At 37.5% G+C, this 14,046-nt stretch overlaps 1 protein-coding gene across 1 annotated transcript; it reads left to right on the top strand.

The window, feature by feature from the left end:
• The first annotated feature begins 9,121 nt into the window (after positions 1-9,121).
• Positions 9,122-13,357, top strand: LOC113325407 (hydroxyproline O-galactosyltransferase HPGT1-like). Its single transcript, XM_026573601.1, has 12 exons — positions 9,122-9,445; positions 9,545-9,608; positions 10,334-10,383; positions 10,473-10,675; positions 10,908-10,971; positions 11,055-11,127; positions 11,497-11,617; positions 11,779-11,866; positions 11,956-12,006; positions 12,262-12,333; positions 12,590-12,702; positions 12,874-13,357. Exons 1-12 carry the CDS (start codon positions 9,333-9,335, stop codon positions 12,894-12,896), a joined length of 1,035 nt encoding a protein of 344 aa, XP_026429386.1. The 5' UTR covers positions 9,122-9,332; the 3' UTR covers positions 12,897-13,357.
• The last annotated feature ends 689 nt before the right edge of the window (positions 13,358-14,046 follow it).

Here is a 14,046-nt window from a genome sequence, read left to right as displayed (position 1 = left end):
GATCCAGTTTGGCTGGATAATCGAGTACGAAGAAAAGAGAAGATATTCACGGATATTCACGGGATTGTACGTGTTTTTCTGTGCATGGCGTGAGATGGAAGTGTGATTGACTACATCTGAGGCGTGTACATGACGATTTAGAACTTTCTGGAAGAAGATTAACGCGTGTTGAAGATAAAAATGGAAAAGAAAATATTCTTAGAATATCTTTCTTTAATGCCGAGTTATGAAGATTATTTGGAGTAATGGCGAGGATTTTCTTAGCCCTGTTGAGTATAAATAGACTCTTGGGGTATCACTAAAGAGGGGAGAGAGATTGGGAGAGTTGCAGAGCATCAGAGAGTCGAGATAATCAAATGGCAGGAAACCACCATTTCTGCTGCTGTGAAGAACACGAAGAACATAAGACCGTCCTAGACAGTCGTTTATGCTACAATAATTGCAACAAAGCAGTGGCAGTCTCAGAAGCTCCAGTAACAGCTACTGATAGTTGACAGCCTTATATACTACAGTAACAGCGACAGTCTGCATTTATCATTCTCTGTAACTTTAACCATTCTCATCATTTGTAAACCATTTTTGAGCATAAATGAAATCAACTTTTGAGCGTGTTTCCAAGATGATGATGAGCTAAACACAATCCTTAGGGAGATGGAGGAAGCTGTTGTTTCGGTAAAAGTGATATATCTTTATTTTAATTAATTATAAGAACTCTATTATGATTTTTGCATTTAACTCAAAATTGATTATATGATTTTTATTAGTTAGGTGTATTTTCTCTTGATAGAATATGCTTTCTTTAGTGTTTTGATATTCTATGCTTGGATTAACATCTATTCTTTTGGAAATCTACATGTCTAGGCAATACTATTAGAATCAATTTGAATGTTGAGTTGCATAATTATTATTTTATTGAATCACTAATATCGACCAATGGTGGAATCCTAGCCCCGGTCTTTCTCTAATTTTTACATCAACTTTTACTTGCTTTATTTTTGTTATTCTTAAAATTTAAATCTAAAAGCACAACCTTCACAAGTCTTGAACTAACTCTATTACTACATCATTGAAAATAACCATCAATTTTTGGCACCGCCGACGCGGACTTGTGTTTAGGCTAGAGTTTTTAGATTTTTATTTTATTTTATTTTTAGGTTTTTATTTGTTTTTATTTTTATTTTTATTTGTTCTTCTTTACGTTTTTGGGTTTTTGTATTTTCCTTACAGAATTTGGAATTTGGAGCGAAAGAAAATTTTTCCAAAGCTTTTGGTGAATACTTAAAGACTTGGAGTAAAAGGCAAAGCAAAAGGAGAGAAAGAAGAAGATTTTTTTTATTTTATAAAAAAGAGAGAAAAAAAAGAAAAAAAAAAGAGAGACATTTTATTTTTATTTTTTTAGAACTTTTTTTTTAGATTATCTTTTTCTTTAGCACTTTATTTTTGGACTTTGGACTGTGGACTTTATTTTTTATAAATTTTTTTAAACCCTACGGAAGGGTAGTTTAAATATAAATTGTTTGCAGAGAAGGACGGCGATTACGATATCGCGTCGGCCCCTCGGGTTCGTACATGACATAGGAGTCGTGGCCCGAGTCGACTTCAGCGGTTCATCCCCCATCTGGAATGGGAGGTAAGTTTGTCGAAACACTCGCGAATCCCCTGTCAGCGAGTTACTGTCTTCCTTCGTGTGAATATATGTCGAGGAACTGAATACAGATGCTTTAATTTCCTAGTAAAGGGCAAGGACTGGCCATACAAGATAAGGGTTCGGATTTCATCACCGTTCTCTTCTTTCCCACCTTAGAAAAACGATATCAAACGCGAACCTAAGCTTAAAATACTGACTAGAACGAGACCTATAGGGTAACGAGCTTAATAGGAAAGTCGTTCGAAAAATATTGGTTACTCTTTTAAGCATACTTCGAAGTTCATGATGGTTTCTATGAGTTGAATGCGTGACTGCGCCGCCTTGTAATGCGGTGAGGCCTTGGGTATCAAAGCTCCACGCAGCTTCCCTCGCCTCTATTCAACTTACTTTGACTCGGATTGATTCCAAAGGGGTTTTCTTAAATTGTAACGAATTCCCTTTCGAAGGATTAGAAGCTGGTCTAGAAACAATCTAAGTGGAGCCATCATGCTTTTTGTTTGCTAGAAATTAGTAGGTTTGTTGTGGTGAAGTCAGCCTTGTTTGTGTTTGCATAGAACTTCCCTTCCTTTTAGGACTTTTCTTTTTCTTTTGTTTTTCTAGTGTATGCCCGAGGTTATTAGAGAGCGGGCTTGGAAAAGAAACACTCTAGGTCGTTTGATTAGTGATAAACCTAGTAGTTCTTCTTGTGAAGGCGGGGAGCTCGAAGACTCTTCTTTTGAGAACCCCGTTTTTGGAAACTTCAGTGTTGAGAATCTGTCTCTCTGTGAAGAAAGCATCCCTAGTACTTCAGTTGTGCCAGCAATGACAACTTTGAAAGATTACATGTTCCCAACTAGGACCAACCGAGCTTCGTGCATTAAATTGCCAGCCAATACGGCTAATTTCGAGATAAAACCTAGTATTCTTCAGATGATCCCTATATTCTTAGGAAAAGATGATGAGAACCCTTATTTTCATGTTAGGGACTTTGAGTAAATTTGTGGGACAGTTAGAATAAAAGACCTTACTGATGAAGTTTTGAAACTTAATATGTTCTCCTTTTCCTTGAGAGATAAAGCCAAGACCTGGCTGAACAACCTACCATATGAATCCATTGAAACATGGCAGGAACTTATTGCTGCTTTCTATATGAAATTCTACCCTAAGCATAAAACTGCAGCTGTTAGTAGGGATGCACATGGGACGAGACGGTACGGGTTTTTGCCTAGCTCAGTACCTGTACCTCCCTATGGCCGGTACCTGTACCTTGTACTTGTACCTGTACCTTGTGTAGTACGGGACGGGACGGTACCTGTACCTTCTTAACTCGGTACGGTACGGGACGGGACCGGTTCTTTACCTGTAGTATATGTAAGAAAAGAAAAAAAGCAAAGCAAAAAACCTTGAAAGTTCAAAGTTTAAAAACTTTAACTGTTAAGTTTTAAGACCTAAATTCATATTTTAAGAAAAATATTTAAACTTCTAAGTTCAACAACATCAAATGAATAATACTTCAAGTAGAAAAAACAGAAAGCAAAGCAAAAAACAGCAGTTCGGCAGTTCGGCTTTGGAAATTGACCCCTTAAGTTTGCTGCGACAAAAAATGAACTCCATCTCCAAGCATCAAGCATCCAAGACCTGTGACCGTTGAACTACACCCAAGATGTCTGCAACAACAATTTATATTTCAGTTAGTGAGTGTTTTGAAGTTACTCTAATACGCACAAAAGGCAGCGAACCAAGCAACAACTAATACATCAATCAACCATTGATTCAAATAAATCATAATCAAACAAAGAAAATATTATATTACCTTCCTCATCCTTAGAGTTATCATCTGGTACATACAGGTTTAACAAATCCCTATAAATGGTCATACGACTCGGGACTTTGAATCTAGGCTCCAACACTTGCATTAAGGCCCTAAACGCTTCGCCTTCAACCATTCCGAATGGCATCTCATCAACAATGATAAACCTAGCAAGAGCCCTTCTACACCTTTCCTGACTATAATTAGATGCAACTAATTTACTATCCTCACCTGGCCTTTGTGGTTCAAACACCAACAACTTCTTCTTATTAGGATTCTGGGTGCAATGCCTCCAATGTTTCCATAAACCAGAAGTACCGTTCTTTTGACTCCCGGCTTTGAATTTCATATTACAATGCTTACATTGTGCCCACTGATCATCTAACTTTATAAAATTCGCCCAAACTTTTGAACTGACTTTCGGCTTCGCGGCTACATCACCAGCAGTAGTTGTAGCTTCAGTTGGATCTCCTTGTGCAGCTTGTTGAGCATCATCAGAAGGTGCAGGTACAGATGTATGGGGAATAGAGGAACCAACTTCAGTTGCAGCTTGACTTTGAGTTATATTTGCATCCATCTGAAATGAAAAAAACAAGTTAAGTGTTCAACCGAGAGCTCATCCATCTAAACCTACTGAGTATAACTGAACTGACACAAATTACAGATTTACTTCACATCAATATTTCTAGAAACTTGACATCATGTGAAGTATATAAACGAATTCAAACCTTTTGATGCCAATATGAGAGTTTTACACTTAGCATTGCTTCCAACTCTCAATAAGGAGCAACAAGACACTACACAATTTACCAAGTCGACACCAAATTAAACCCAAAACACCTAGCTAACATGAATTTCAAGCAGAACCAAAAAAACATTAAAGAAAATTCACAACACATAAGAAACATCAACAACACAATTAAGGTTTGCATTACTAGTAAACAGGTTTTTACCCACAAACACATACAAATTTAAGAAAAAGAAAACACCTTCAGGTTCTACACACAGTTACACAGATGCATCAATGAAAGTACCAAAAATGCAGGGAGATATGAATACACCCTGATATTCCTTATTTTTCCATATCTCAATTTCAGTTTCACAAATCTATCCATCAAATTACACGATTTGAACCCTTTCAATTAAATCATTAGACAATTAAACAACAACACTAAGTACAGCCAACCAGGATACATGAATAAAAAAAAAATGAAATTATCGAAAATGTTAGGGTTTGTTAATTATACCTGAAGAAGTTGTACCAGGATGATATTTGGTCTTTAATGAAAATGATTTTGATCCAAGATAATGAGAAGGAGGCGGTTTGATTTCTAGGTTTAATCTTGCAGTAAATAGAAAACGAAGATGGTGGTGCGGTGGCTCAGAAGATGGTGTGGTGATGATGATTAAAACTTGGAACTGGTGATGATGATTAGAACTTAGAACATGGTGGTGCATCGATGGCCTCTTCTCGCCTCTTCTCTGAGAGGAAGGTGAAACCTGAGAGAGGAAACAAGAAATGAGGAGAATACGATAGAGAAAGGGTTTAACCCCTACTATCAACGTCTGGGATTTAACCCTTAATTTCAACGGATATAAATCCTCGGTACTACGGGACTAGACGGGACGGGAACAACATAGACCCATTACTCGTACCTCCTCTAGGCACGGTACCAGTTTTAGTACTTGTACCTGTCCCATCTGATCGCGGTTCCGGGATGGTACCGGTACGGTTCCTGCGGTTCCGGGACGGTTCCATGGGACGGGACGGTTCCTGTGCATCCTTAGCTGTTAGGCAGAAAATTAGTGCTAGTGTGCAACAAGAGGGAGAGTCTCTTTATAGGTTTTTAGAGAGATTCAGTGATCTCTTATCCCAATATCCTCACCATGGATTTGATAAGATGAAACTTGTAGAAATTATTTATGAGGGTTTAGACTATTCGACCAAAGCCATGGTCGAGTCTATGTGCGCTGGTGAATTCACTAGTAAAAATGCTGATGATGCTTTTACCTTCTTAGGAGCTGTCGCTGAAAAATCCCAACAGTGGGAGTCTTGTGTTGAACCCTCTAAAATAATCTTGGTTAATAGAAGTAGCACCAGTATGGTAGATACAAGTTTTGTGTCAGATACTAAGTTTACTGCTTTTTCTAGAAGGTTAGAAGCTTTGGAAATGGGTCAGTCAAAAAATAGGTCCCTTGTCGAACCTAATAGAGCCTCTCAAGTCTGTGGTTATGGAATAGAGCCCGATAACTCATTTTGGGAAGGTCGGGTTAGTGAAGAGCAAGCTCGTGTTGTGTATAACAATGCTAGGATTGAGAACCGTCAAAAGTTTGACCCATACTCAGAGACCTACAACCCTGGTTGGAGAAACCATCCTAATTTTTCTTGGTCTAAGGGCCAGAATCAAGGTCAGTCTAGTAATTTTCAGCCTCCCCCAGGTTTTGGTTATACTCAGAACCCTTCAGGTCAAACCCAGTTTCAGAACACTTCTGAGAAAAAGATCTATACCTTAGAAGAAGCTTTTACTATGTTAGTAAAGAACCATGATATGTTATCAGCTAACCACCTTAGTTTCAACAAGAAACCAGGCAGAACCATAAGGATAATTCCCAGACTCTCGCTAAATTAGAACTTCAAGTCGGCCAAATAGCTAAGTATTTAAGTGAGAGAGAAGAAGGTAAGTTTCCTAGTCAAACTCAAGCCAATCCTAGGGGGTCCATCAAATATCTTTAGTTGGTGAGGAATCATCAAACCATGTGAACTCGATAAAAACCCTTAGGAGCGGTAAAACATTAGACAATAAGGTAGCCATGCCTAGTGAACATACTGTAGTTCCACCTTCTACTTCCAAAGAGGAACCCGTAACTGAGGAAACTGAAACAATCCCTAAGGAGTCCCAAGAAATTCCTGATATGACTACCTTTGTGCCTAGATCCCCATATCCTCAGTTGTTAACCCCAACAAAGAAGGAGTCAACTTTCAACGAGATAATGGAAATATTTAAGCAGGTGAACATCAACATTCCTTTATTAGAAGCAATTAGGCAGATGCCTGCTTATGCCAAGTTCCTTAAAGATCTTTGTACAAGAAAGTGTAAGCTTAATGTTCATAAGAAAGCCTTTTTAGCTGGTCAAGTAAGTTCAATTCTTCTAAACCAAACACCTCCTAAGTATAAGGACCCTGGATTCCCTACCATATCTTGTGCAATTGGTAACCACACTGTCGATAAGGCATTACTTGACTTAGGATCTAGTGTTAACTTACTCCCGTATCATGTATACACCCAGCTAGGTCTTGGTAAGTTGAAACCGACTAAAATGACACTACAATTAGATGATAGGTCTGTCAAAGTCCCTCGTGGTGTCATAGAGGATGTTCTGATTGAGGTTGATAAATTTATTTATCCAGTGGATTTTGTTGTTTTAGACACCCAGCCAGTTCAGGACCCAAGTGCTCAAATCCCGGTGATTTTAGGTCGCCCATTTTTAGCCACAGCTAACGCTGTCATCAACTGTAGGACCGGACTTATGAACATATCCTTTGGTAATATGACCACTGAACTAAATGTTTTTAATGTTACTAGACAACCTTCTGAGAATGATGAATTAGAAGAAGTGGATATGATTAGCACTTTAGTTCAGGATTTAGTTCATGATAATTGGCATGATACTCTATTGGGAGATTCTTTAGATGAATTTGAGGAAACCATTCTCTTAGACCAGATGTGTGATCAATCTTTAGAAGAATCCCTTGAGTATTTTAAAGACTCTACGGACCCTGAAATTCAGGCAATAGTGTTAGGTCTTTCTGAGAGTAATGATAACCTTAAGTTTGGGGGTGGAGAATTGGAAGAATCTCTTGAGTTTTTTAAGGACTCTGAAGATCCGGAAATTCAAGCAATAGTTAGAGGTTTGTCTGTGAGTAGTGAAAACCCTAAGTTTGGGGGTAGTGATGGTTCTTGTGATTGTCACGTATCCCTAATTAGAGTCCCTAACTTGGGACTCGAGCTTTGTGCATCTGAGATATCACTTGAGTCTATTCAGTCTCCGCAACCCGATCCACCTGATATTGTCCAGGAGGTAACTCAGGTATTAGAGACCCATTTTTCGGATGAATCTATTTATCAAGATACACATAAGAAGCTCAATTATGCTACCCAGATAAACCCAGTTGTCTTGACAGAAACCTTAGACGAGGATGTGCTCCTTCTTTTCATTTTTCTGAACCAGTGCAGTTGTCTCATATTTGTGTTAGCTCTATTTGGTCTTGTGGACCCACAATTGTTTCGACTATTGGTATACGACTTTGGAAGGTGACAATCTTTTTTTGAGGTATTTGATGTCTAGCTAGAGACTTTAAAATTAGCATTTACTGGGAGGCACCCGCGCTCATGCGACACAATAATATCCTTCCTTGTTTCTTTTCCTCAAGTGGTAACAGTTTCTCCTTGTTCATGCTTTTAAATTCAACTTTAGAACATTGAGGACAATGTTAGATTTCAGTTTGGGGGTGGGGAAGAAAATTTTTGTTAGCTGCAATAAATAAACTCCAGAACCTAGAAATTTATGTTTATTAAGGATGACACTAACAAATCTAAGTGGATGGAAGCATTTTGGTTGTAGGAGTTGAGGACCCAATCTGATTAGATGGAAACATCTAGAAGAGTCTATTCATAAAAGCACAGAGCTCAGGTGTTAGAAAAAAGAAAAGAAAACATGGTAGCTTCGCCATATCCTCGTGATGGAAACATCGAAAGAATCCTGATCACTTCTTTTTTTTCTTTTTACCATTGCTAGGGTGAAATAAAGTGACTGAGAACAAAAAAAAATTGAGACCAGACCACCAGACCAGCCGGAATAAATACAATAAAGTCGACCACTGGTACCCTTGTATATGCCAACTGAGTTGACCTAGAGTTAGGATTATCGAGCACTGGTTCCCTTGTATATTCCAGTGTGTTGATATTAGTCCAGACCAGTATCTCGGTACATTAGGTAAAAAGCAAGCATGCATCACTGTTAACGCGATATCTATCCTGAAAAGTGATCTAAACTTGTGTTTCATAGGTTTGCATGCAAATTGGATACAATTTTTTTATAATAGGAAGGACTCACTCAGGCAAGACTTACGGTGGAGTCCAAGCTATCTCAAGCTTGGGAAAAGTGTCGAATGTCAAGCCTAATAACCTCCAAATTGGAATTATCCACACTTTTCCGAAACATGTTTCAAGATTTCAGGGAAGATACCAAGAGAAAGTGGTAATCTAAATCTCTTTTTAACGCGATTCCGAATCGTGCTCAATCGTGGATAGTTTCTTCTAAAAGTTTGAAAGATAGAATTATTCCAAGACACCCTCACAGAGTTAGGTCGACAAAGTATGCGTCAAAAGATGTCACTACCGTTAAAAAGAACAGAAAAAGATAACCACACCATGACATCAAACAATCCTCCCAAGCTTCCAATTGAAAGCAAAAAAAATTTACTACTATCTCAACTCTTACGTTACCGATTTTTTTTAACCCCGATGAATTTAATTTCCCTCAAATAGTCAAATCTTCATTTCCAGATCTACCCCATCTTATTCGGCCAAGACCTCCAAAACGCTGAGGCTATTTATGTCATTCGCAACTCATTAATCAGTGTTTACAAATTAATGAAAGAAGCAAAAAAACGGAAACATAATTAAAAACCTAAATCGGTTAAAACAAAACATCCCTCTGTCTCTACCTATTTCACCCACTCTCATCACTCTTCTTCATCAGTTGTTGGATTGGAGTATTTCTATTCTAGATCTGATTTTTCATAATAAGAATCAAAGAATTTTTCTTCTGATTTTTGATTTTGATATTGGGAGGGAAATGAAGATTTGATTGATTAATTAAACAGTAATAAAGATGCAGAGTCGGGGATCGGGTAATCGATTATCTGGATTGGTTTTCCGATCCCGAATTTCTATTCTTACTTTTACAATGGTTGCTGCCATGGCTACTCTATACGTTGCTGGAAGGTATCTTTGGTTTGATTTTCATTTGCTTGATTTTCTTCATCTCATTGGCGCCAAATTGTACCTGGATATGTGAATTGATTGGTGAATTTCATTTGATAGGTTGTGGCAGGATGCGGAGAATAGAGTGTATTTGATTAATGAGCTTGATAGAATCACTGGAAAGGTAATTCTTCATGTTTATGTGTTACAAATTTAGGGTTTGTTGTCTCTAATCAGTTCGAATTTGTATAATTGCACAAGAGATCCGGTACATATGAGGCAGAAATAACAACTTATGTTTCGGTTTAGTGAGCCAAGAGCTAGATTTGTGTAACTAAAAACATTTTATGTTGTTGATATTACATGCCTTCGGATTTAGAGGTTACAATTGTGGGACATGGAGATGTTGGTAATCTAGGGGTTTTTACTAGGTGATTGTACTGAAACATTTGAACTTAGTTATAAATAACCATGTACTATCTTGCTGTTTCTTGAGTATAAACATATATTAGAACTAGATGACTTAGGACTGCTTTAGTGTAGGATGTTTAGTTAATGGTTGTACTTGTACTAAGTATTTGAGCATCGTATGCTGGTATAAGACCTACCCATGTGCCATGTTTCTGTTTCTTGAATAAATGCCTAGTATTGTCTGACCAAGGAATGTTTGAGTCTAGCATGTCGGCGAAAAGTTTGGGCTTGTAGTTGCCCTATTATGCCATGTTTTAGGGATGTCTCATAGCTCAAATAGAGAGCTACACAGGGAAAGAATAATTATTTCTCCTACTCTCTTTTCATCTTGATTGTGGGATTGGATAGCATTTTATATGCCTAAGACTCAGTAGCCTTGTTCTTTTAGAGAAATTTTGAGAGTATAATTCTAATTGATTAGAGATCGTCCATTTTCAGGGGCAAACCGCGATATCCGTTGATGATACATTAAAAGTCATAGACTGCAGGTACGTAATTATAGTTACAAGTTTGTTGGTTGTTGCACTTCTACTACTCTTTTTTTGAGTGCTAGGATGATGGATCCTAATTTTGTCAGGGAACAGCAAAAGAAATTATCAGCTCTTGAGATGGAGCTGGCTGCAGCTAGACAGGAAGGTTTTGTTTCAAAGCACTTGTCATTGGTAACAGAGACTGACAAGACGAAGCCTAAGAAAAGATTGGTAGCTGTGATAGGAATACTTACAAGGTTTGGCAAACAAAACAATCGGAATGCGATCCGTAAAGCTTGGATGCCAACTGGTAGGATATCGCACCTCGTCTCTTTCTTTATGTATTGCTCATGCTAAGAATCCTAAAACTTTATTTGTATAAATATGTGAAGGCAGGAAAGATTAAGGGTAATGTTAAATGATTCACGAATGTTTTCTGGTTATGAGCATGTTTGCAAATACTTCTTATGAGCATGTTTGCAAATACTTCTTAATGTTAATTTCTTGCTACAACTTACAAGTCTAAAACACAATCTGTGCAGGTGCAGCTTTGAAAAGAATGGAAGAGGACAAGGGCATTATCATAAGATTTGTTATTGGAAGAAGGTTACATTCTTTGCATGCCGAATTAAAACTTCCGGTTTTAGTTTTTCAAATCTCCTTGTAACTTAGTTTGTATTGAGTTTCAGTGCGAATCGTGGAGATAGCTTGGATAGAGGGATTGACCGTGAAAATGGGCAGCATAATGACTTCATTATTCTTGTAAGTTCAGTAGATCAGTGAACTGCTTAATCTTTTAGAAGCACGCCAAACTTGTAGTTATGGATAAGACATTAGCCTATCATAAATGGCTAGTGCTTTTTACACAACCATGAAACAGCGCTACTTATAGTAGAGAATCAAATTGTGACATCTGCTCTTCATTTATACAAGAGCAAATGGCGGCTAGGACAGAGGTGGATGATCAATTGGAAAATTTCTTTTGTATAAGAAAGATGATCCTTTATTATGTAGCATAGCACTGAGCCTCAGACAAATTAGGTGTCAAAATTCTATATACGTGCTGACTGCTCTCGTTATATGAGATATGGATAGCCTTCATCATCTTAATAACATCCTATTCTTGAACAGGACAATACTGAGGCACCTGAGGAGCTTCCAAAGAAGACAAAATTGTTCTTCGCCTATGCCGCAGATACCTGGGATTCAGAGTTTTATGCTAAGGTCAACGATGATGTTTTTGTTAATATTGGTAGGTGGCAGTCACTAAATAAATTACTAGTATAGTAGCACTTACAGCTACAACCTAGTTTAGATGAGATTCAAAAATATGTTTTAAGCACTCTTGTCAACTGTTAAGTAATCTGGTTCATGGGTGTCATACTGTCATCATACCTGATCCTTCTTGCGCAGATCCCTTGGCAACAATTCTGGCAACTCATATGGACAAGCCTCGTGTTTATATTGGGTGCATGAAATCAGGAGAAGTTTTCTCTGAACCGTAAGTGTAGCTTCTATTACTCACTGTTCAATTGGTTGCCTCAACTTTTTATAAGTTCACTTAAAATAGTTAACTGTTAACTCTTACAGGGCACACAAATGGTACGAACCAGATTGGTGGAAGTTTGGAGATGGAAAATCGTGAGTTTTTATTCTTATTTTACTTATGAGATATCGAACATAGCTTTTTTACAGAGGGCCAACTGTGTCTTAAGTATAATCCCATGAAAATATAACATCAGTCCGTATGTTGTTCCACTATTCTGTTCTTCAGCATATGCCTTTCCAATTCTTTTGCTCCTTAGTCCTTTCCTTAAGTTGCTTAGTTTTTTACTTTAATTTTTTTTTTTTTATAATTTCTTGTTATCCTGAACTGAGTTTCTTGGTTTCTGATAGATATTTCCGCCATGCTTCTGGTGAGATTTTTGTCATTTCCCGAGCATTAGCGCAGTTCGTCTCAATCAACAGGTAATCTTTCTTTTTGGTCCCTCCTCCTTAGTCCTTTTATGCATACTATACTCTTTTGCTGGTCACACTGAGGGGTGCCGCGGGAGGTGAAACTTACACCAATGCATGGTTCTGTTGGCTCCATCTCTCTTTTGGATTGTTTTCCACCTCTTATATCAGTGATGCCTCCCTGTTGGGGTTCAACATTTTGTGTTACAATGGCATCTTTCTTTTGATTTTTTCGCAATTACTGAGTTTAGCTTCTATGTTGTGGCAGAGATATGCTTCGAACATATGCCCATGACGATGTCAGTGTTGGATCATGGTTCATAGGGCTTTCTGTAAAGCATATTGATGAAGCAAAATTTTGCTGCTCATCTTGGTCCTCAGGTCTCTCTCTCTCTCTCTCTCTCTCCATCACACTCACACACTGACAATTTACTTTTTATTTGACAAGAACAAGAGAAAGTTTACTTGCGAATATTACATTAAAATTGATTGTATAGGCAAACACAGATTTTAGAATTGTTGACTGAACATTTATTTCTCTGTTTTGTTTAGGAGCAATATGTTCAGGTGTTTAGTTCAATCCATCTCAACTCTGGCAAGAACAAACTTACAAGAACATCCTCCAGGTATCTGTAAATGGTGTTTAAAGTCCACTTCCCACTCTTGACCCATTTTTAATGTGGGAAATCGGATAAAGCTAGTTATAACATAGAATCCAGCCAAATTGTTTCCCCGAAGATAAAGCCATGCAATTGCAGTTTGCACTCACGGATACCCTTATACATGGTTTGCTTCTCATTCTTTACTTTTGGCTATTTTTTTCTTCCCTTAGGATATAAAATTCAATTTTCTTTTACATTCGATTCACACTCAGGAAATAGTTGCATTCAATGAGTTTCTCTAACTTTTTGAAATATATTAGAAGAACGATTTTACACAGCCGGGAAAAAAATATAGCCTGTATCTTTAACTCTATGTTTCTCTGCTCTTACGATGTCACATTATCTTCATGTTTATAGAAAAATTCTTGCAAGGACATTGAAGAGTGATGCCATGGGTCTGTTTAACCTGTCATTACAATATTTTTTTAAGTTTCCAACCAATTTAATAATTATGGCTTTAGCCAGATTGTCCAAACTGTTTTACCTACCAATTATGAAATTGACATATATGAATGAAACAAGGTAGTCGCTTCCTATTTGGGTTTTGCCATTAAGGTCTATTCTAGTTAACAAGAAGGAAAGAATCAGGAAAAGCAATAACAACTAACTCTGCCAGATCCTCAATTATATGATGATGCCATGATAACAGCATCTGAAACACGTAAACCTCGGCTTGTTAAGAAGGTATTGTTGGAAGCTGAAACTTTAGTTGTATCGGAAAGATGATTTTTCACATGATAGTGATAGTAGGATTGCACTTGGGTACAAATTACGAGTAAAAATCAATGATGTTGGTGCTAGAAATTTGTTCTGAACTTAAACTTGACATTTTTGTTTGTTACAAGTCTAAAAGTTACTTCTCAAGTTAAAAAGTTATTGTTCGACTTCTAGAGGCAAACATGTCAGAGGCTTGTTCGAAAACACAATTTCAGAACAACTGTTGGAGGGCAGAGTAATTTTTTTGTTTTTTTGTAAAGCGATCTGTTTTTCACTCCTGATTTTGGAGACCGACTTCTTCTTCTGGTATCAAAACTCCCGAACTGATAAAGTTTCTGGTATCAGA

This window comes from Papaver somniferum, chromosome 11 (genome assembly GCF_003573695.1).
Source record: "Papaver somniferum cultivar HN1 chromosome 11, ASM357369v1, whole genome shotgun sequence".
NCBI lineage: Eukaryota > Viridiplantae > Streptophyta > Magnoliopsida > Ranunculales > Papaveraceae > Papaver > Papaver somniferum.
Note: the sequence above shows the minus strand (reverse complement) of the source record. Positions and strands in the feature narration are given on the sequence as shown.

Coding starts and splice junctions, on each gene's coding strand:
- LOC113325407 (XM_026573601.1), top strand. CDS start 9,333: ATGCAGAGTCGGGGATCGGGTAATCGATTATCTGGATTGGTTTTCCGA. Junction 10,676..10,907: donor TAAAGCTTGGATGCCAACTG/GTAGGATATCGC, acceptor CAATCTGTGCAG/GTGCAGCTTTGAAAAGAATG. Junction 11,618..11,778: donor TGATGTTTTTGTTAATATTG/GTAGGTGGCAGT, acceptor CTTCTTGCGCAG/ATCCCTTGGCAACAATTCTG.